The sequence below is a fragment of the Zophobas morio genome, unplaced genomic scaffold (genome assembly GCF_036711695.1).
Source record: "Zophobas morio isolate AGI-343-1 ecotype UQ-CSIRO unplaced genomic scaffold, CSIRO_AGI_Zmor_V1 ptg000012l, whole genome shotgun sequence".
NCBI lineage: Eukaryota > Metazoa > Arthropoda > Insecta > Coleoptera > Tenebrionidae > Zophobas > Zophobas morio.
This window is the reverse complement of record NW_026972117.1, coordinates 20,144,868-20,168,735: the sequence shown is the minus strand read 5'-3', so window position 1 is coordinate 20,168,735 and position 23,868 is coordinate 20,144,868. Positions and strand designations below refer to the sequence as shown.

Sequence of the window (23,868 nt, the reverse complement as noted above, 5' to 3'; positions counted from 1 at the left end):
GGGACAAGGGACAAGGGACAAGGGACAAGGGACAAGGGACAAGGGACACCCGAGGTCCGAGTGGTTTTTTTCATAGGCAGAAGCGAAAGGACAAAGGACCCCTTTCATAGGCAGAAGCGAGTTTTATTTTTTCAAATTTTTTTATTTTTTTATATTTTTTTTTAAATTTTTTCAATGCTTTTTAGCAACTAGGCTTATGAGGTAACCTTCAGGCCTCTGGGATGCTCGGGCATGCAAATGGTCAAATGAGCGCTGCGGAAACAGGAGATAAAATAAAACAGGGGAAAATTAATAATAAATCGAGTTTTTATTCCCTGCCACCAGTTACACAGCTAAAATAATCTACGGCTACTAAATTTAAGAAAAACAAATTACAATTCGGTTAACGACAAAAGACAAAAAGAATAAAACGTTGAGCACGGTCGTTTCCTCCAGGATGGCGACTTCCTTCAGGACGGGCTCCTCCTGGACCTGGAGGCGGCGACCTTGGAACAAAATCGCGCTGGGACAGTACGGCGAGCCGGGAGGGGCTAGCTGTGACGAAAAACGACGCGTGTTCAACGGTTTCTCAGTTTCTCCACATCTCCAACATTTGATAGTGGTTGCGGTCTTGGAGGTGGCACCTGTGGACAGCCGCACGGTTGCGTGGAACTCTCATCCCAGGGGTACCAGAGAGCTCGGTCGCTTCGGTTCCATTCCAACGCCTTATCCGTGAGCATTTCCGGCAGCACGCTGAGCATCTTGTCCGGCGGAAAAATGCTCCAGAAGCGCCCTGGGTCGGTCTCTCCATTGAAAAGGATATGGCTTTTGCGTACCAGGTCCAGGTCCAGTCCATCCCAACGGGTGTCCCGCGGGTGTGCATAGCACGACTGGACCGACTGGCGACTCAGACGGGGCAGTGTCGGTACCGGTGTTGGGGTGGCACAAGTTGTGTCGGGGAAAGACGGGGCGGTTCCCTGTACGTCCACGTACTTGCCTCGTCGAATCGGCTTCCGGGGTCTCAGCAGACGCGGGAGGAATAAGTTCCAACGTGGTGACGGGTCATCACACTTGAAATTGGGAACTACACCCGTAGCGCTGGTGGGAACGGTGCTATCAAGCTAGCTCCCAGGACTCAATTCATCATCACGTAAGTTACTATAAATAACAGATAAAATAATTTACACGGAACACATCTAACCTAACGTTTCTGTTGCTGCAGGTATGGGTACGACTACAGAGAACAAGTGCGGTCTCTAATAATCCATTCACCCGGCTCCTCCACCAATTTTGTTATCAACAGAAATGGAAGTGCTTAAAATTAATATTAATTAAAATGTGACTAAAATAATTATGACTAAAGTTAGTAAGACTAGACAATACTTATATATATAGTTAAGGCAATAAAATAATATACAAATAAAATGTTCAAGACTAGAATAACCAAATATATGTATAATATATGTATTAATATAATAATACTTAATGCAAATGTATGTCAGAGATTCTCTTTAATAAATGTATTAGACACCCAGACAGTTTTATTATCTTTTCATTCTCACATCCGTCATAAGCATCTGTAGTATACAGGTATATCATGCCGCAGGATCCTTTGTCCTGCTAGCCCCACCTAGGAAGATTGCTGTCAGGCTGAGAAATTGAGGTAAAGTAAGATATAGATAAAAAATATTACTGAATAAGGTAAGCAATATGGAATAGCTTAAGAAAATAGTAATTAAAATGTAGATTAAAAATGTATATGTAGTTTTATTACCTGCTTATGCACCTATTCCTCTAAGCAAATATAAATTTTTATTAGACACGTAATTTCCGAAACTACCGGTTGTTATCAAATTTCCTAGATAGTTATATTAGGAACATCATGCAGATGGTGAATATATACTTATATAAATATGATATAGGTAATAAGTGGAATTATAAAAATTGTTCGTGTTTTCTGTTTGTAGTTTATTGCACAAAAATTTACGTTACGTATTTCTAAGATATGGATAATAACATCTAATTTTTCAAATCTATCAAACGTGCAGAGAACGAAATTTTTGTCGGAACTTATAATGAATGACAATTAAAGAGCGGATTTATATTTATATAGATTTAAAAAATTAGTTGTTGTTTGAAGCTTTTTTGGAAATTATACCAAAACTGAAAGATATGATAATTAGTTGGGCTAATCAAGAACTGTAATTTTCTGGATGCTTGTGAGTCTTTAGAAATATTTAACAATGAGTATAGTGTCTATTTCTAAGCTCATTCTAGAAACAATTTATTTTTATACGATGTAGGTGTTCTGAATTTTAAAAGTTGATGAATAAAAAAGTTGCGAAAGCGTGAAATCTTAACCGAAACATCCTACACATATTTTTTATTAAATATTTCATCCACAAAAAGTGTCTACATTTCAGATTTGCATTTCAATTACATCTGAAACAAGATATTTTAATAAAACAGTGTTTCACACTCCGTCTCCACCCACCCCTCCATCTTAATAAAGTGTCCCCGAACAAGCCAAGGGTGGTCCCCATAATCATCATCCGGAATCCCGGAGTGCATCTAGGATAAAGAAACAAATATAGAATCACATTTAAAAGCTTTCGTTGGGTTTTATCCCGCCGTCATCCCGACACTCTAAACTGCTTTTCCTAAAGTTTTGATCGTCCGAAAACCCGTATCGATTACGGCGTCTGGACCGTTACAAAATCTCGATATTTTATTCCTTGTGTGTGGCGACGGCGTTTCTCGGCACTGCCACCACCGAGTCTTTGGTCCAGACTTTTCATCTGTAGGTTTTCCGTCGCGCTGAACGGTCGCATTATTGCCCATTCGGACCAAACAAACAAGCCCAAACAGGGTATTAGTGATTTTGAGGGAAAGTAGTGTCCCATCTTTGGGTGGAGGCTACAAACTCTGGTTGGTGCTTTTGCTGGGTAAATGTTTGTTGTTGTCTGTTGTTTTGATGTTGAAATGGGTTGAATAAAAGAGACAATTCAGAAATGGACGTTGAATTGTCACACGAATGTGTTTTAACGTGTTTTTTTCAGTTGTTTTCGGTCGAGGGTTGTACAGTACATGGCCGTTTGTTGCAGATGGCGTTGTTTGTTATTACCTCCTAAAGTTTACGTCCTTGCGATCTACGCAGTCACCTTTTTGACATTTACCAACAGAAATACAACATTTTTGTAATTTTATTAATAACATAGTTGTAGAGATTTTTAAATGACAGTTACAAAAGTCTAAGGCATTTACATACATAATTTTGAAAAATATTTGGTGTATATATTTAAAAATAAATTCAGGGTCAATGTTACTATGTTTACTACGTAGTACTACACATTTAAATATTTGTAATTTGCTTTTTTTTATTCTAATGTTCATGTTATCTGCATTTTGAAGTAAAAAAGCGTTAAATATTTTTCACCAAAACCGAAATACATGAAAAAATCGGTACTCAGAATTTCAATTTTTCGCTTTTGACATCAGTTATTATTAACTATAATGTAATTATTTATTTATTTATTTAGAATAAATAAAACATAATAAACGATCAATTAATAATACGAATTGGATCAAAAGTAAGAAAACTGAAGCAGTCATTTGATAGATTGTTATTTCTTGTAATTAGTTTTATTAGATTCGAACTTGATGACACAGTTATAAAATCTCAAGAAAGTAACAAATGCAATCTTTATTGTACACATGGTGGAGCTAATGTAGTTTCTCCACTATTTTTGTTTGAAACAACCCTCAATCTTGTTTACTGGTCATAAATGTCTTTGCCAAGGGCAAACTCGTAAACATGTCTTGAGTGCCTTGAATATTGCAATGTAATGTAATGATGTATTGATCCAGTGTGAACATTCTATATAAAACCATGCATTAAAATGAACAAAAATAGGTATATTTTTATTAGTCTAGTCTGGACTGTGCAATAATTATTTATTAGTATGTAGTAAATATATTGTGTGCTGTTGATAATATTTGGGGCAAAATTTCTACTAATAAAGAACATACGTAATAAAAGATTATTAAAAAATATATCTCCGTTTTTTTAACATTGCAAGGAAGAAATGCAGATTCAAATACGTGTACATAATTAAAGTCAAGTTAGAAAGTCCGCATTTGTGGGGGGGGGGGGACATATATGAAGTAGAAACTACTGAATACATTACCAATAATATTGCATTGTCCATTATCACCACATATGTCGGTTGTAACTTGTTCAAAGCAGGAATAATTTGATTCACTAACAAAAACGTAAAATGTACAAAAAATCCAATGTATAATTAATAATTACAATAACTTAACAAAAACAGTCATGTCATTGATTTAATTGAGGATTGCATCAACAAATTAATTAAAAAGTAAGGATTGGTCCAAAGTTATTTAGGCAGAAGAACTTCCATTGTCCCTTAACTAAAAAATTAAAAAATTAAATTTTGTGAATTTTATTTTTTTAAGACAAATCATGTAAGTTAAAATAAAATGTGTATGAACTATTAAAGTGCACGTAAAGAAACATGCTATATGTCTGTTTCAAACGAATTTTCCCATAACAAAATTTTGTGATTACGTCATCAACATTTTAGTCATCGTTCTTGATCTGGTCAATAAAATAGATTACTTCATTCGTTATATTTTTTAGTCATCCTGTATTAGTAATTCTACATTGATAAACCACAAGCATATTTTAGGTAAGATTTATCGGCAAAATTTTGAGATAACGTCATAAATTTTTAGGAGGGTATTATTTCACTTTTCTGCAGTTTCAAAGCTGAATTGCAAATTGTGATACAATGTTTATTCTTTTTCCAAAAATTTGGATATGTAGGGTAAAAACTCCGATTTGTTAATGTAAATTTTGGAGATGTGACACAATCTCGTGGTTGGGGGGATGATTACCTAAATTTTTGTTCGTTTTCCACCTATACGATATTCCTAAAATACGCATAAAATTTGACAGCAATCGGTCCAGTAGTTTCGGAAATTATCTCTAATAAAAAATGACACGGAGAACAGACAGACACACAGATAGACAGACCGAAACTGGACATCGATTTTTTTCGTATTCTAATGTACCTTAAATCATTCGCTTAAAAATGTTACACTTTATTTGTGTTAAATTTGCAAGTAATCATTTTAATTACATTAGGTATATTTATATTAGGCAGGCAGGTATAACATACATCAAACAAGAAAAATGCTAAATATTGTTACTGAAAAAAAAAAAAAATAATCAATAGCCTCTTTTAACTTTTGGTGTCGAGCTATAATACAATTTATTTCTCATTTCTTCATTCCTCTTTACAATTTGGGTGATTACGTTAGTCCATTCTCTTCTCGGTCCCCCTTGTCTTCGTTTCCCGACTCATCTTGATTCCCAAATTTTCTTCACTCATCTGCTTGCATGGAGTCTATTTAGATGTCCAAACCACCGTAATTGAGACTGAATATGTTCTCCACCTATAGTTCGTCCCTTATTTTCTCACTTTAGTAAGCTTTTACCTCCAACTTTTCATAAATATATCTTATATCTGCTGCTTGGATTATACTTTTCAGGCGGTCATTTAGTATCCAAGTTTCGCTCCCATAGAGTAATGTTGGTACATATATTGCTTACATTACTTCCTCTTTCATCAAACTGTGCCTTTAGGTATTTGTATACTGATACTTGTTTAATTTATGTGTTTTCCATTCTGTTATTTATCTTTTTCTCTTCTTTTCCCACTGCCATAACTTTGGTTTTGACCGTGGGAAAACTTTAGTTTCAGTCTTCCACCAGTCTTTCATACCACTTATTTAACGCCTGTTGAAGTTTTTCTTCTGATTCCTCTATCAGTATAATGTCGTCGACAAAAATGGAACTACTAATTTTTTGTGGTGCCATGTTCCTGGATGACTTGTCCGGACTGCTCTATGCTTCGTTGTTTTGTACTGTTTTTATGTCTTCATTTCCTTCCAATAGATTCATGAAATGTTCTTCCCATCTACTCAAAATCTCTCTATGGTTTGTTAGTATATTTCTCTGTTTATCTTTCAATTGACCTTTCTGCTTCTCTTTCCTTGCGTCATTTTCTTCAGTGTAGCAGAAAATAGTTTTTGATTAGTTCTCCATTTTTTCCCCGAATTCAGTCCACTCTTTCTATTTTGGCTCTTCACTATGTCCTTGGCTTTTTTCCTTAGTTCTTGTATTCTTGATAAGTCTCATCGTTCTTAAACCTTTGGCATGTTTTCCATGCTGCCTTCTTTTTTCTCACTGCTTCTTGCACTTTTGTGTTCCACCAATGTGTCTTTTTCTTGTTGTCCCCAGTAATTATTATTCCACTTCCTTTTTCTGCAGCGTGAGGTAAGATTTTTTGTAGCGCTGCCACATTTCTTCTATTGTATATTCTGTGTTATTTTCTTCTAGTTCGTTTTCTATCAATGTGGGTACCAATCTTTGTATAACTCCATTAGCTTGCAGTTATAATTGATTTTCTTTTCTTTTTCTTCATTTTGTTGTAATTTACGTTGTCTTCAGGTCTTAATGTTGCAGTAACCAAGAAATTATCTCTTGAGAGTTCTACATTTCTGTCCACTTTTATATCTTTTATTAGTTTTCTATGTTGCCTTATCTTTAGGTTCGAAGAACGAATTTGCTATTATCAAGTTATTGTTTATAACAAATTCTATAATGCTAGTGTTGTTTCCGTTCCGTGTTGGTTCACCGTGTTTTTCCATTGTGCCTTCTTCTAACAATTCTAGTTCTTTTTCATTTAGTGTCTTAATGTTCCATGTATCAATTTTCATATTTTACTCTAATTCTTACCCTTAATACCTCTTTCCATATTTTTTGCCAAGTTCGTCATCAGTGTTTCATTGTTGTTTATTTTATTGTTAATCAATGGTTTTCGTCCTTCGGAACTAATTTTTCTATTTTTGCGTCCCACAACCAGATTTTTCCGTTTATCATCAATTTCTGATATCCTCCTTTTATAATGTTTCCTCGTTTTCTTTCGTTTTTTGCCGTTGTTCTGAGTCTTGGTTGCATTTTTCTCTCTTCTTTGGTCATATCGTTCTAGATTCTTTTATCCTTCCTTTCCATTCTTATTAGTCTACTTTCCATTTGCTCAAGCGTATTGGCCAATCTTTCATTTTCTCTTTTTAAATGTTTTATTTCTTCCTTGTATTGTTCTTGGTCCTTCCTTAGGAATTTAACTTCCTTTAGGAGTTCATTTAGTACCCCACTTGTTTGGCTTATCTTCTCAGTATCTCCCATTCTTCCTTCGTTCCCTTTAGAGAGGTTTTTGCTGGTCTTTTACTCTTTTTGTAGTTTTTGATTTTGGCGTCGTTCCGCCTTTTCCATTTGCCTTCAGCTGGTAGTAATTCTTCTTTCTCTGTCTCTATAGAGGAAGCTTCCGACATCAGTTTTTCCTATCACATTTCCTGCCCTTTGTCTGGACTATATTTTTGGTTGCCTAAGGACAAGCGCAAAAAGTTCCTGGCAAATTTTCTTTGAAGACAGGTTCTTAAAATATAACTAATGAATTACTTTTAAAATTATAGTTAAGGAAAATATTGCAAGAAGCTCATTTTTACTAATTTTCATATATTTTTATTTCGCGAGGACCAACTAATGAATGACTACTTTAATGTTTTCTCGACGTTTCATAGCCCCTAGAGTACGAAAAAAATAGGTTTCGCATTTTCGCCTGTCTGTCGTCTCTGTCAATTTTTATTAAATAGGTCATTTCAGGATCTACTGGACCCATTATTGTCAAATTTTATATATGCTTTGAGAATATCGTCTATATGGTAAAATATTGATCAAAATTTGTTTGAACATCCCCACCACCAATTGGATGACGTCATCTCCAAAATTTACAATAGAAGCTTATTTAAACGTGATCGACTCTACACCAATCAGAAGTCGTTAAACGCATCCGTAAATGCGTAATTAACTTTAAGTTAACATATTGAATAAAGTAGCCCCAAATGTTATAAAATATAACATTTTACACTCGTGGTTTATGAATGAGTTTTTATCCTAGACATGCTAGACTTTGAAACTGCAAAAATACTTTGAGATCTTGCAAATAGTTTACACCCATTGTAGGCATTGCAAATCGTTAAACAAAATTTATCCGTTCATCCCCTCCAAAAAAATGTACGTCGTCATCTCAAAATTTTGCCGAATAAATCCCACCCAAAAATATGCAAAATACTATCAGTATACTCTTGGGTTCTTACGTATTTTTTAGAATTACTTATACAGGGTGACTCAAAATAAAGAATGAAAAAGAAAATTTTTTTATTGATCAAATCAACTCGTTCGTTGATGTTCACAACAATTTTAAAGATTATTGTGGAAATGCTTTTTGTTTGTTCATCTCCAAAAAATGCCCATTTTTAATCTCACACAAAAACTATTCCATAAACTTTTACTAAAGAACACACCCCGGTATTAATACGATATTTATGAATAAATTAACTATTTTAAATAGCGTCCCGCAATTTCGCTGAGTGCCTCTAATTATTAAAATTTATACAGCTTTATAATGCTAAGAATGGAATAATTATTAGGCATCCATTTTTAACTGTATTAGAAGTATAATTCTTGAAAATTTGGGCACTCTAAACTACCAAAGTAATAAGAAATGTAAATTTTCCATATTATACTTTTAAAACTTAACTTTGCTATTAGCTGGTGTTATTTAGATACTTATTTGAATTAATGAGTACTTAAATCACGAACGCGCTTTAGGAAACATATTTTAAATTTAAACATGTCGTTAATACAGTAACTACTTAGTATTCTCATTGCCAAAGCAACAGTACAGTAAGTGTTTTTCGTTTCTCTATTTGAGATCTGTCTGTAATTTGCAGCCACATTGAAAACAATCTCTGAAATGATCGTAACCCATTACTGAAAATCTCGCCTTATCGCAACCCATTTCAACTAACAAAATTTAACAGCAAAAGTGCTAACCATGGCCCAAACGGACACCACTTGAGAAAAAATGGCGCAATTCGTGACACACATCCAACCCACTTTGGTGGAGGCGGCACACCACCATTTGCCCCACCACCACAAAGACAGCCACCTGAAGGACCACCACCACCACAAGGACCACCACCACCACGAAATAATCGCGGACCACCATCACAAGGACTCCCACCTGCACCATAAAGAGCCGCACTACGTCAAGGAGTTTCCCGTACTGCCCCATCCTCACGTGGAGCAGTCGCCCCACCACGATCACCACAACGGCCACGATGGCCATGACGCCGACCATAAATCTAAGAGAGATTCTGGACACTACAAGGATTCCTATGGCGTAAGTCATACATTCCAGTTACACTTTGTCGATTCGCAAGGGATATATCGGGACTACCATGGGCATGCTATTAACAAGGATGGGGAAAAGGAGAAGCATAAGAAACACCATGAAGATAAGTCGCCCCATAGGAGTGTGGAGGAGACCAGCAGGCCGATTCCGCCGCAGTTTATAGATTTGCATGGGCATGACAACAAAAATGTGAGTATGTGTTTGTAACCCGAAAATGTGTATAACTTAGATGTTTTTCTGTTAATCTAAACAGATATTATTCTATGTGCGAGATGTGTAGATACGATATGGCGGTGTAAATCAGTGCAGAATTTTTAAACTTGGAACAAAAATATTAATTACATATATTTAACTTTTTTAGAAACGACACTAACACAAAAAAAACTTTGTCTACAATACGTTTGGGAAAAGTGTTTTCCATAGTTGCGTAACTGCAAATTGCTCATTATTTCGCAGCTTCCAGAATTTAGAATGAAGTTAGTTTTCTTTTTTTTTCAAAACAGAATCCTTGAAAAAAGTATTAACATTTTGAAAAAAAAATCGAGTGTTTTAAATATTCTAGTATATGAACAGAGAAATGATCGTTACACAGCTACAAGTGTATGGTTTATTTAATTAAGGTATATAAAATTGTGTATTGCAATCTTTCATTTCAGAATTAAACGCAAAATTTAACTAAATAAAAAACATTGGTCAAAAGCAAGAAATCATGAATTGAAAAAATATTATAATAAACACCTTTATTATTTAATTTTTCTAATTCGATGTTTTAGGATCACGTTAAAGCATCGTTTCCAGCTTAAAACCAAGCTTTAATGGACTTACCTTAGCGTTGTTTTGTGGGTTGGAATTTCCGACGTCATAATGTGGCATAATTCAATTTTAACAGATAATTGACATTTGTCATAGTATAAAAAATTTGTTCTACAGAAGTATATGAAAAGAAGTCTACACATATTAAAACAAAAAGGGATAAAATAGGCCCGCCCACCCGCCCTGTCTCAATTGTGATGATTTTTTTCTATTCGCCGTGAATCAAGCGGGGGGAGAGCTTAACTGCAAAATACTTATTTCTTTACAAGAACTTAACACATTAAACATGTTTTTGAGTATCGTGTTGTTCAAAGAATACTATGTATGTTAAGATAAAAAGGCAAAATATATACCCCACCCACCCACCCTATCTCAATTGTGATTTTTTTTTATTTTTAGAAAGCTGAAACAGGTTTAAAATGCTAAATTTTTGTAAGGAAATATGAATTTTGCAACTAGTTCTGCCAACGAATGAAAACTTCATTACTATTTAGGTCAGGGCAGGTGTTTGGCTTTATTTTTTCCTTAATAGTATTCTTTGAATAACACGATACTCAAAAACATGTTTTTTATTTCTCGTAGAGAAATAAGGATTTTGCAGTTAAGCTCCGCCCTCTTGGTTCACGACGAATAAAAAAATCATTACACTTTAGACAGGGCGGGTGGGTGGGGCTTACATTTTGCCCTGTTTTCTTAATATGTGTAGTCATCTTTTCACAATAAGAAACTTAAAACATGTTTAAAATGGTAAATTTCTATAGGGAAATATCGATTTTGCAATTACGCTCCACCCCTCGGCTTACGACGAATAAAAAAATCATCAGAATTGAGATAGGGTGGGTGGGCGGGGCTTAAATTTTGCCTTTTTCTCTTAATACACATAGCCATCTTTTCATAACAAGAAACTTAGAACATGGTTAAAATGGTACATTTTTGCAACGAAATATGGATTTTGCAATTATGGGGCGGAGCCTACTTGCAAAATCAATATCTCCTTATACAAATTTTCCATTTTGAACATGTTTTAAGTTTCATGTTGTGAAAATAACTCTGCACATATTAAAACAAAGAAGCAAAATATAATATATACATATAAAGTCAATATTGTCACATTTGTTCTTTATAAAAAACTAGCTCGTTTACTTAAATTCGTGTGATAATAATAAATTATAACACATGTTTTTTATGTACTATTTACTACTGATTATTATTTCCGAAGCAACACTGCCGTTCAATAGCATTTTTAAACACTCGAAAACATAGATTTATTTTTTTTTATTCATTTTTCCATGCTGTATTTGATATTTTCTTTTTAGATTTTGCAAATGTGTTCTGTAAATATAGAAAACATTGGTCTAAAGAGTTTAGACAGTACTTCCCTCGCTGTCGGAAACATGATGACTGCATGCCTATTATGTCTTTTTTGTCATTACATGTTTGTACTGGGGCAATTTAAAAAATTTTGCGATGACGTCATCAACATTTTTGCAAGGACACGTGTATCAGTTTGGATAGATGTAGTGTAATACTAAAAATAAAAGTACTTTATTCCCAAATTTTTGGGAAAATGAATTTTTAATCCATAAAATAACGAAACAGTTTACTCACCTATGCCGCGTGTATTAGCAGAGCGACTCAAAATCATTTATGTATAAGCATTCTTAATTTAAGACAACAAGCTGTAACACTTGTTGAGATTGTACACGTGAGAGTCAAACAGAGAAACTGCAAACAATACCGATGGTCGCCCAGAGTTTTTTAATGCTTCGACTTCCGCTTATTATACCTATAAAACATTGGATTTTATTTTAATTTTTGATGGTGGTTGATTATAACTGGCCTATACCAGATTCACGGAACCTAGTCAGAGCAAAAAAAAGCACGTCTGTAATGTTAAAGTAAATGTAAATAAAACGAGTTTTTACTTTACAAATTTTGTGTCTATCAAATTGGGTTGGTGCAATGTAATACAATAAAATAAATTGATTCATTCATTAATTTTTTTGAGCGACCTGTTAAGCAAATCTAAAAAAATATCAATGGGATGATAAATCACAAGTACAGACTCATCATATTTTGTACATTTTAGATAGGATTTATTTGGCAAACTTTTACGGTGACGTCATCAATTTTTTGGAGGGGACAAGTAAATATATTTTGAATAAAAATGTATCATGCTTATCATAACTGTGAATCCTCTGCAAGATTTCAAAGCATTCGCTTTTGCAGATTCCAAATTAAATTGTAAAATGTTGTTTCATAATTTTGATTTTTTTTTTCAAAAATCTGGACGTTTCGGGTAAAAACTCAATTCGGAGTCATAAACTACATGTCTAGGACTGTGTTATTTTATACAATTTAAAATCCATTTACTATGTACAATTTTGAAGTGACGTCATCATATTATTGGTGGGGATGATTAGCCAAATTTTGGTTAGCGTTTTACCATCTACATGATATTCCTAATATAAATACAAAATTGCACAACAATCGGTCCAGTACTTTCGGAGATTATCTGTGAAATAAAAATCCGGGACAGTAGACAGACGGACAGACAGACGGACAGACAGACGGAAATGGGGACCTATTTCTTCGTCTTCTAGGGGTCATGAAAGGTCGAAAAAATGTAAAAGTAGGGAGTCGACCGACGGACTCGATTACAATACTTCCTTTGCTTAAGCTCGGGAAGTAAAAATATAAATTAAGCACATCTATTACACGCAATAGTAAAATTTTTACTAAAAAAGGCAGTCATGATTTGAATTTTTAATATTTTTTTGTGGGTTGATAATTGCTAATTTATATTAAAATTGTGTTGATTTGTAACACCAACAGAGAAATGGAATATTTGACTTCTATACTAGAACCATCGAACATATGTAGTGATTACATGAAAGACGCATGAACAGTCTGCGCTAAAGCCCTATGCAAGTGGTGGAAATAAATTTTATTTGTTCCTTACCAAGTCACTGTATTCAACATGAAAATGTCACTTAACTGGCTATAGCTTGTAAAAAATGTTACTAGCTAGCCAATGAAATTTTTACAGCCCTGCTCGTGCTCATATAGCCATGTATTTTAAACATTTTAAACTATTATAAGTTGAAATGACATCCAAAATTGATTCAGCTAAATTTTCACTCACAATTGCTGCTTCCTCAGTAATATAGCTTGCGCCACACTCATTTCAATACATCGAAAATGATAAATCGAAAAATATAATTCACAGAACTAGACAACACAGTAAGTGCTATGACAAGTGCCATGCTGACGTGCGTTTCCAAGGCAATACGTCTAAAGCTGATACGATATTTCTTCAAATATTGGACCTTCTACAGTTTTTAATAATTTATACTCCTAATAGTTATTTACAAGTGAGAAACAAATCAAATCTTAAACAATACATGCAAGGTAACGGGTTTTTCATATCAGTCATATCCTTCTGTCCGCCAGTCAAAACCATTTTTTGCACTCATGACCTTTTTTGATAGCTTTCGCGCATTCACCAGGGTGCGGGAGTTCGAACTTCCCGCACACGTGCATTTAACTTCCCGTTGCCATGGTAACCTTAAAATACTCGGGTAGTGTCAACATTGTGACGTGTTGACGGCGCTGTCAATGGCGTTGTTTATAAATAACTCACAGTTAATCTCTTCAGTTTAAAGGTTTATTCGTCGCAAAAAATATTGTACACAACACGTTCGTGAGCCTGCTTCCCGCATTCACGCAAATGCGTCACTCCCTTCGGTCGTGCCGCAAACAAGCGTTCATGCGGGAAGCAGGCTATCCCGAACTAGTTGTGTAAATTACTATTTCATTTAGGAAGCCATTCAGTAGTTTGGAATAAACTATGTATTTAGCTAAATACGTTATAATAACGTCTTCATCATTTGATTTTTGAGGGCTGATTTTGATTTTGGCGCAAAAAATTGAATTCATGCGCATGCTCTGATTCTGGTTCACTTGATTCTCCGCATGAATTCAAAATTTTCCACCAAAAAGTGGGCTGAAACCCCCATTATACAGGGTGACTGCGAAATATGTGCAATAATTTTAACCACGGCATCCCCTACCCTAGTAGTGTCTAAATATAGAAAAAACAAATTAAAAATCGAATACGAAGTCACTGATCCACCTTGTAAACAGTAGGTCCAAAAACCTTCGAAGAAAAACGATGTAAACGTTTTCAGTTTCAGTTAAAAGTAAATCCATTCACGCATTCAATCATTGTTAAAGGTCAGTGCGAAAGATTATTCGTTGTAGAAAAAAATGGTGGTTCTGAGAAGGACCGATTGTTGGTAATACTTCATGATGATCGACTTTTTATTCTGACGGATGTTTGGTCCTTGCCACAACGATTCCATATTGTTTATTAGAGCAAAAATAAGAGCAAATCAGAATGCTACTATCTTTTTATAAGAAATGTTGAAACTGGTTTTCATCGGCCCAAATGTGAGTATTGTGGCTTCATCCGTAAACAAATTGCACTGTTAGGGCGTTCACGACACTGCGGTAACAACCATTTGCAGTGAATTACACAACGTGGACGATCAGCGGGCTCGAAACCTCGCACTTTTTGAACATGATATGGATGTGGCCTTGTTCTTTTAATGTACGATGCACTACAAACTGTGAAACTCCAACTTCAGCTGCAAATCGGCAAGTGATGATGTGAGGCTCTTCTTCGATGCGTTCCAAAATATGTTCTTCAGCGTGCAGTATTTTTTTTATCCTACTATGGCCACGATCGTGAGTTTGAAGGTCGAAAGTACCATGATCTTGAGATATACCACTGACGCAAGTGTTCACGCACACGGATTGCGCGATTTGGAAAGCGTTCGATCCACAATTGGCGGCCATAAAAAAACACAACCGAACACACCAAGCACTGTTCATGACATCGTCTTTTTGCACCTTATCAGTGCATCTTTTTTGTGGTTCTTAAGCCTCGTCGCTCTGTGCCATTCATTGTAGTAATTATGTAGGTCACGAAACACTACTAGCGGCCAAGAATTTATCTTTAATTTGAAATAATTTTTTCCAGACATTGCTGCCACTTAGGAACGTGAAATTTACACAGAGCCATAATCACCCTGTATAACTACTTCTGAACAACGACTTTCTTCATCAACTTCTCTACCAACTTATACAACTTGTAATTTTTCAACTCCAAATCTAATAAATGTTTCTAAAATAACTCCGACGACTTCACTTTCAAATCCTACAAGTGTTTGAGCTTCTCTTGTTGTGTCTGGTGACTTAATATTAGCCTTTTTTTCGACCGTAAACTTCTCGTCAGAGCATATTTTCAATTCGTTCTATAGGACCTCCAGCTGTTTTTGATACCGATAAATAAATTAACTTCTCTGGATTTAGACCTCTTCTTCTATACTTCTTCGTTTGAGTTAGTCTCCACCTCCGTTTGTCTCTTCTCCGGAAATTCTATAAGTGAGTCAAAATGAAAGACGGCTGCTTGTGCATTGTCAGTGAAAGCTTCCAAAAATTCAAAAATTGGATTTGTTCTTTCAACATTTTGACTCCATTGTGTGTAAGCTTCGACGTCGATTCGTACTCTATTTGGTGTTCTTGCTTAGTGATTTTTCTTTTTAGCTTTACTGAGAGCTCAGTTCGGTATAATAGCATTCGTAATTTTCTTCGCATTTCTTGAGTAAATTTTTCAGATGTTGATGCCTCGATTTCTTAAGAACCTCGATCGTGTCTTTAAAAGTGTGATCGATAACTCGTACGTCAGTTTTTCAGACTTCAAGTTCCTTCTAGTTTCGTCTTCGCTTGTTAATTTCTTGAACAGCTTCCGATTCTTTTTCTATATGTTCTAATTTGTGCTTCTTCTGAGCTTTTACTTTTTCGAAGTTCTCGTTCATTTGCAGTCATTTCATTCTCATCCTTTAGCTTGTCATCTAGAAGTAGTTTTTAATTGTCGTCATGCTGTTTCATACGAGTTTCAGCTTCTTCAATTCGTTTTAAACTTTCTTCCTCTGTTTGCGTACTTTTTGCACGATCTGCGGCAATAACACTGCATTATTACTAATCCCTTTGTCTTCTGAAGCACGTCGTAAATTATCTTCTTTATTTTACTTGAGCTTTCGCTTTTCTGGTTTTCCAAACGTGAAAATTCCTTCTTTGTAATAGTGAGTTTGTCTCCTTGATTTGTTCTGTTAGTCTGTATTGTTATCTTTTCTCCTTCTTGAAGAATTACAAAAAATGTTCGCAATCTTTTGTTACCACGTTATTATCATCCTTTTTTTTAGTTTACAATTATATAATGATAACAAAACAATGATTTTCTAGACATTTTTAAATTAGCAGAAACGTCAAAATCTGGAGAAAACATCAGGATTCCAAAACAAAATTCAATCAAAAAATACTTGACTTATGTTTTCAGATACTAAAACGACGTAAAATTTCAACATTTATTGGAAATTCAGTATCGTGTAGTGCAACATATTTTTTGTCAATCGGACATCTTTGGACGAAGAAATTAAGTTTTTATCTCTTTCTTTTGTAGTAGGATCCATCAGACAACTGGCTACTTTCAGGTTTTATAGACGTTTCATATCGCCTGTCTGTCGTCTGTGTCGGTACTCTCCGAAACTACTAGACTGATTGTCGTCAAATTTTATACGTATTGTGTAGATGGTAAAACGCTAACCAAAATTTGACTAATCATCCCATCATCAATTTGATGACGTCTGTCCATTATATTGCATAATTAAAATAATCTAAATTTTATATACAAATAAAATACCAAGAAATAAATTTTAGAATAAAATCGGGTCCTGGAACGTCTTGATAACAGCAGTATTTTAATGATAATTTTATTAATGAACAATAACCAAAAGTACAACAATGGAAAGGGTCATCAACTGTTGACCCCCTCCCTTTAAATACGTGGTAAGCAGCACTCTAAACTTGTTTTATTGTGGCGTCATAACTTGAACATTTGAATACATGTTACATAATCCGATTACAATAGGTTGACAAAAAAAGTTAACATCTTGAAATGTATTCTTTTTACTTCCCGAGCGTATCTAAGGAAATTGTAATAGAGTGCATCCGACAAATGGCTAGCTTCATGTTTTCTAGAAGTTTTATAATCCCTAGAGTTTGTACGGCACGATAGGTCTCCCATTTCCATCCGTCTAACTGTCTGTCTTCTATCTGTCTGTCTGTCGTCTGTGTCGATGTTGATTTTAACTACATAGGTAACTTCCGAAACTATTGGACCGATTATTGCCAAATTTTAGGTCAATGTTGTGAATATCGTGTAGATGGTAAAATGTTAACCAGCCACCAACACTTTGATGACATCAGATCCAAATTGTGCACATTCACCTCACACCAGCGAACAATAACACAGTTGGGAGCACTATACCTATTACCAAGTTTTGCTGAGATATGCCCATGATCCCCATGACAGAAACAATCTTTAAACAAGAAATAAGATACATGAAGTTAAATTATGCCACACGTTATCAACACTTTGTGATATTTTAAGTTATTAATTACTCATCAAATCGCTTTCACAGATTATTTCGTTCATCGAAACCCCCACAAAATGACGATCATCATAAATGTTCACTTCAAGTCGTAAAATATTATTATTAAACCTGCCAGAAAATAATTAAACCTGAAACAAACTTTAAAACTCCAAGAAAATATTAAACCTCTCCCGTTTTGCAACTGCAACATTTCAAGGTCCTATCTCTCTCGAGTTTTAGTTCAGTTTAATTAGTTTAGATCAGTTTAAATGCCATAAATGAATTATTAGCAATCTCAAGTGAGAAATTAAGAAGTGTGTAGAAACATCGAGAAACTTAATTATAAGTTGATGAATAAACGAAGGAGGCCTTAATAAGTAAATTTTCTAACACGTGGTTACAGAAACAATTTCATGACTGTTAAATTGTGTTAGAACCAGGAACAGTAAAAAATTTGAAACTCCGATAGGAATTAACAAAAAAAAAATTTACACCACGTATTGACATCGATGAAACTTCATAACATTTCAGATCCGAAAAACAATATTAATAATTAATCACGCTTGTGGAGGGGGTGAAAATGCGCGGTTGCCTATACTACTGACTAACTCTTAATTTATTTTTCAAATTCAAATTATTCAAATGCGGTTTCGCGCTGTTGTTTTTTTCTTAGCGCGATATTTTAATTCAAACTGGAACACCACACCGTCTTTAATACCGTCAATTTTCGTTTCTTCCATGGAGAAAAACCAATATCTCCGGATAGGGTCATACAAACCTTTAGCCGTGATCAAATTGCTTTAAATGAGCAAACTGAAGGTCATGTGGTCGTAAAAATGTCAAAATGGTAGTCCACAGCACGCTGTAACACGGACATGATATCGTCGAATTCATTTCCTATTGGGTTTGCAATATTTAATACACTTAATTGACTTCATATTTACATTAATCAATGTCTTCAGGATTTCGCTCTTTTCTGCTTGAGAGGTTGCACTGCATCCTGTGTACATTAGGGGGATTAAACGGTAAAATTTAAAATAATAATTGAAAAAATCAAGGGGATTCATAAGCCACAAGTACATACATACATATATGAGTAAAATTTGGATGGTAAAATGCTAGCCAAAATTTGTGTAACCACCCCCACGAACAATTTGATGACACCGCCTCACAGTTTTGCATGGTAAATGGTATTTCAATTTTATAAAATAAAATTCTCTTGTACTTGTGGTTTATGAATCAAAATTGCATGACCCACTTTTTTTCACAAAGTAACTGGTAATTTTTTATCCTTGAAACGGCTGCTTTGCACAGATAACTCTTTTTTTCAGTTCCTGTAAAAACATGCGTAAAATTTGTGCCAGAAAATAATTTGGCTTAGCAACGAATCTTATTACGCGATTATGGTGGGACTATAAATTCTGACGAATCGCAATTTATTATCTGGAGAGTTGAGAAAAATCGTTTCTATTTTTGTAAATGCTAAAACGAAAGCTCCAGAAGTAAGGAACAAGTTAAAATAAAATACAAGATAAACAAAATAATTAGTAACAAATTAAGTCTGTAATTTCGCCTTTTGTTACTAACTTTATACACATAGCCTACATTTATAGCCAGGTATGTGTCGCATTTTTAAGTGGAAGCTTAAAAACAACTGAACGCATTTCCCCGGAAATAAAATTTCAACAAAAAATTGATAACAACCTACGCCAGTAAAACTTGAAATGATCCATAAAAGAAAAACACACTCGACCCAGTTATCTTTACTGTTCTACACAATATCCCTCTTCCCTATACAACACCGCGATGGCAAAACTTCTGCTTTGTAACGAATTCATCCATCGCACAATAAAGTTTCCTCTTTCGCCCCCAGCAAAGAACAGAGAAACTAGGGCTATCGAAGAGAAGGTGGCGCCAGATGAGCGTCGGCGTCGCGGCGGCAGATCGATATCGAGGCGCCAGTCTGGGTGTTCTTAAAACGAACGGTTAGACTATAAAATGCCTCCACGCTGCGTGTAACTTTTAATTATTCTGCCGTTACGACGGCTCAATGAGGTCCTGCAGCACGGAATTGCCTTCTTATGGGTCCTGTTAGAGCCTTGTTTTGTTCGCGTTAGAATTAAGCCAATATGTTTTTTATTAGGCGGAATGCAAATCAAGCTGATATGGGAGGACGAATGTCGGTCGAAATAAAAAAGAGGGACGAAATAAAAAGGGTAGTAAAGAGGACGCTTTATGGGGTAGGCGATTGATAGGCTAATTTGGCTTGTTTGGGGAAGATGTTAAATCAACTTTACGTCTATATTACGTGGAGCTTTTACGTCAAACGGAATAGAAATGTAGAAACATTTTCATCGGTGATATCAGCTGCACAATATATGTACATTTCGAATTGACTGCAGTTGCAAATTGCAGTAAGTACTAGTAATTACTGTTATTTTTATGCAGTCCGTGCAATATGCGTGTCATCTAAATTAAGCTTGACATTGACATTTTATATTCGAGATAATTCTAATGTAACATAAAACAGGAGTCACCTAATGATTCAATTTACTAATTTAACACTAAGCAGAACAAAATTGTATTTTATTATCTTGTAAATGCAATCATAAATACTGAATCACAGCTTGATAGTAACACATTCAGAAGATAAATGGAACAATATTAATGTTGTTATGACTCAATCACCTTTCTATCGAAATCGAATCAAAAATAAATAACAACAAAAAAAAACACTCGTCGAAAAAACAAATCTTTGCGTCGAAATGGGGAAATTAAGGTCATGTTTGTAAATGAAACTTATTTCATAAAATGTCGACCGAAAAATTTTGGCTTTTGTTCAAATTTTGCACAAATGTACATATATTAAGATATAACCTTATAGCTCTTTGATATTCCAGCTCTTTTAGTTTTGCATATACAGGGTGTTCATTTTATCTGTTCACGCCTGACGATTTTTGCATAAGCAACATATTATACCCAATTAATGACGCTATTTCAAGGGTGAGAGAAGTTCTGTTTGAATAACCTTAGACCAATTTTTGTGATGTTTTCATATTAAATATCACATATTTTTTGCAAAAATTGTAGAACTTATTGTTGTGACCCAAATATTTCCCCAAAAATGAAACATCCACACAATAATCATAAACTTGCATAAAAATAAAAATTTAATCTTGATCTAGAACGTCGATAAAATAGAGGCCTAGACTGTGTTTTGAAAACACTGAGAAGTGATTGGTCCACCAACTTCAAACTCTTCCCAAAACCAAAGGATGCTTCAGATTGGTTTAGAAAATGTTTTTCACTACTCCAAAAAGATTGTCAGAAAATAAAACCTTCTTATACGGCATTATTCATTAATCATTATCTTTCAAAACGTTCTATTAAAACGATTCAATCTTATCATCTTATCATCCATTAGTTATATTTGTAACATCTCATTTTCCCTTATTAATTTGTAATTTGTTTTTATTATACCAAGCACATATATGATTGTTGATTGTTGTTGATCTCCTAAGCTAAACAATTCTAATGTACCAATCAATTAGTATAATCAACTATATCATCGACAAATAGTAAAAATATAAAAGGGTCCCAGTTTGACCCCTTAGCAACCGTATATTTCAAATATTATCCATTCACGATCTTTATATAGTAAAGTAGGCTTTGATATTTTTTCTTTAAGTTGGATCAACTGATTTGATGATTTAGTTTTTTGTCTGTCAGTAGTCTGATTGACATTTGCTTTGAACTGGATTGTCACTTTTCTACTTCATTTATTACGTCGTCTTCGTTGATTCACTATTAAAGTCTCTCCAATTGGTTACAATCGTCCGACTTGTCAAAAGGGAAAATATCAAAAGATGTCACTCCCTTCGGGAGTTACAGGAACCTGTAATTAATCCGTTTTGTTATGCATCGAAACAATTTGTGCTTGAATTGATATTATCAAAATGTCCAAAAAATATTCCTCTGTGCCTGCTTGTGGGGTAATCAAGGATCCTAGAGACCACAAAATAATGCACAGATTCCCTTCAAACACTGTGAACAAAAGGTTGTTGCACAAAAAGGTTTTTAATGCTACAAGTAGGTACCCCCACATGAATCTTTTACCTAAGGGAATGTATAGCCATTAAAATCATTTCAGACGATAATATGATAATATTGCAAATAATTTATACATTTGTGGTAAACACTTTGAGAGAAGTTGTTATTATACAGACAAAAGACTTAAACCCGGCTCTGTTCCTACTTTGTTCCTCCATGGTTCCAAGTCACCGCTACCTGTTCCTATTTCTTCAAGCTCCCCAGCAAGTACTAAACGTGATCCAGAATGTAGCTTCATAATTCCTGAGACACATTCTGATAACAATGTAAACACCTCAAAGAAAAACTTTCCTACTGCATATCCCTTTGCAGACCATCCACGCCCATGGCGTTGTGACTTTGGCACCGGTACCGAAATTTTGCCTCTTTTTCAAGTAAAAACTGAAATACATGATGTCAAATTGTGTCAAAAAGTCAGACCACGACACATTTAGCCGACATTACAGATTCCTTTCTCATGTCACATTTAAGGGATTGGAGAGACTTTAATAGTGAATCAACGAAGACGACGATTTATTACATCAGAATTATTAGACGCAATTTTTTAATCAACCAAACAAATGTTTTAATTTGTCATTGTGACAGATTCACAGATCATTGCGATATTATTTAAAAGAAAATGCCTGAAATAGTTTTACTGCAACAAAAAATTGCAATAATTTCGAAGAAGTAACTATGAGGGTCTTGAATATTTTTTCTGTAATGTAAAAATACGCTGCAAAATATTTTTTAATTTTTTTTCTCATAGGTGGGAACATCAACTGTGGCGAAAATTTTATCAACAGGGGCCAAAATTTAAAAAGTCACTATCTGGCAAGCGAAAACCAACGGATTTATTTACAAATTATATGTTTCGGAAAGACCTGCAACGACAAATTTGGCAACTTAATGAAAAAAACGAATATTTCACTGTAGATACTCTTTTGGCATATTCTAGGGAACAGCTGGAATTTAAAGGGGGGAGAACCACATTATACAAAATCCTTAAGTCAATGGGTTATAAACACAGGGAAGTAAATGGTCGCAAAATTCTATCTGAACAAAAACATGTCCTTGCAGCCAAAATTACTTTTTTGAGAACATATTTACAGTTTCTAAATTCTTGTGAAAATTTGCCTTTCGTGTATTTGGATGAAATATGGATCTATCAAAATGGTTCGTCCATTCGTCGCTGGGTGCACGATACTGATCTAAAAAGCAATCTCACCAAAATTAAAAGTGAAGGATCAAGGTTTACTATTCTCCACGTGGGTTGTTCAACGGGGTTCTTAGATGGTTGTAACAATTTTTTAAATTCAAAAAATAACGATAGAGACTATCATAAAACGATGGACGGGACAATTTTTCAAAATTGGGTGGTTAATCAGCTCATCCCTGCTTTGGCAAAGTTGAACCAAAAATGTGTGGTGGTTTTAGACAATGCACCGTATCATTCGGGTCAGTTGGATAAACCACCCACTTTTTCTAGTAAAAAATGTGAAATGCAGGAATGGCTCTTTAAACATAGTGTTGAATTTGACAAACATTTTTCAGAAACAATAGAAAAAAAAGATATTTGGTAGACGAGACATTAAGAGAAAGTGGCCATGAAGTTCTTATATTACCTCCGTATCATTGTCAATATAATCGAATTGAAATGGCGTGGGGATTTTGTAAGAACTATTACAACAAACATGTAAATTCTCAACCTTCTTTAAAAAATAGGGTGGAGAATTTATGGCTTGAGGCACTTTCTAAATGTACTCCAAGCATGTGGCAAAATTTTTATAAACATTGTGAAAAACTTATTTTGGCAGATTGGGAAAAAAATATGGAAACTCTTTCGTACGAATCTATACCTCCTTTCATTATTTCGCTAGGTGTATCTGATTCAGAATCTGAATTTGAAAATGACGGTGATGATACAGATTTTCATAGCGAAATAATGGAAATGGAGTGAATTGTAGCTTGTCGGGGGGTGATATTTTTACGCATCTTTCGTTCTAAATTTACCAAGGTAGTATGTGAAAAACTACCTGACGTACAACAAAATAAGTATAATTTTAGTTAGATCATCCACGTTGTTACTTTGCACCAAATTTGAAGCATTTTCAATTTTTTTTGTAACTCTTCATGGACCTGGA

At 34.6% G+C, this 23,868-nt stretch overlaps 1 protein-coding gene and 1 long non-coding RNA gene across 13 annotated transcripts in view; both read left to right on the top strand.

The window, feature by feature from the left end:
* LOC135128416 (uncharacterized) lies at positions 1-1,513 on the top strand. Its single transcript, XR_010280397.1, has 2 exons — positions 1-1,129; positions 1,202-1,513. It is a non-coding gene; the product is annotated as an uncharacterized LOC135128416 (long non-coding RNA).
* Positions 1,514-2,796: 1,283 nt separating this feature from the next.
* The window catches only part of LOC135127974 (ankyrin-3-like), a 188,828-nt gene continuing 167,756 nt past the window's right edge, over positions 2,797-23,868 (top strand). For 4 of the 12 annotated variants that reach the window (XM_064054693.1, XM_064054694.1, XM_064054692.1 and 1 more), the window contains exons 1-2: positions 2,810-2,924; positions 8,950-9,512. In XM_064054693.1, the coding sequence (XP_063910763.1) occupies positions 8,994-9,512 (519 nt within the window). In that variant the 5' untranslated portion in view covers positions 2,810-2,924; positions 8,950-8,993. Of the gene's footprint in view, positions 2,925-8,949; positions 9,513-23,868 lie in introns of all 12 variants that reach the window. The other 8 variants (XM_064054712.1, XM_064054711.1, XM_064054707.1 and 5 more) reach the window with 5 other exon arrangements.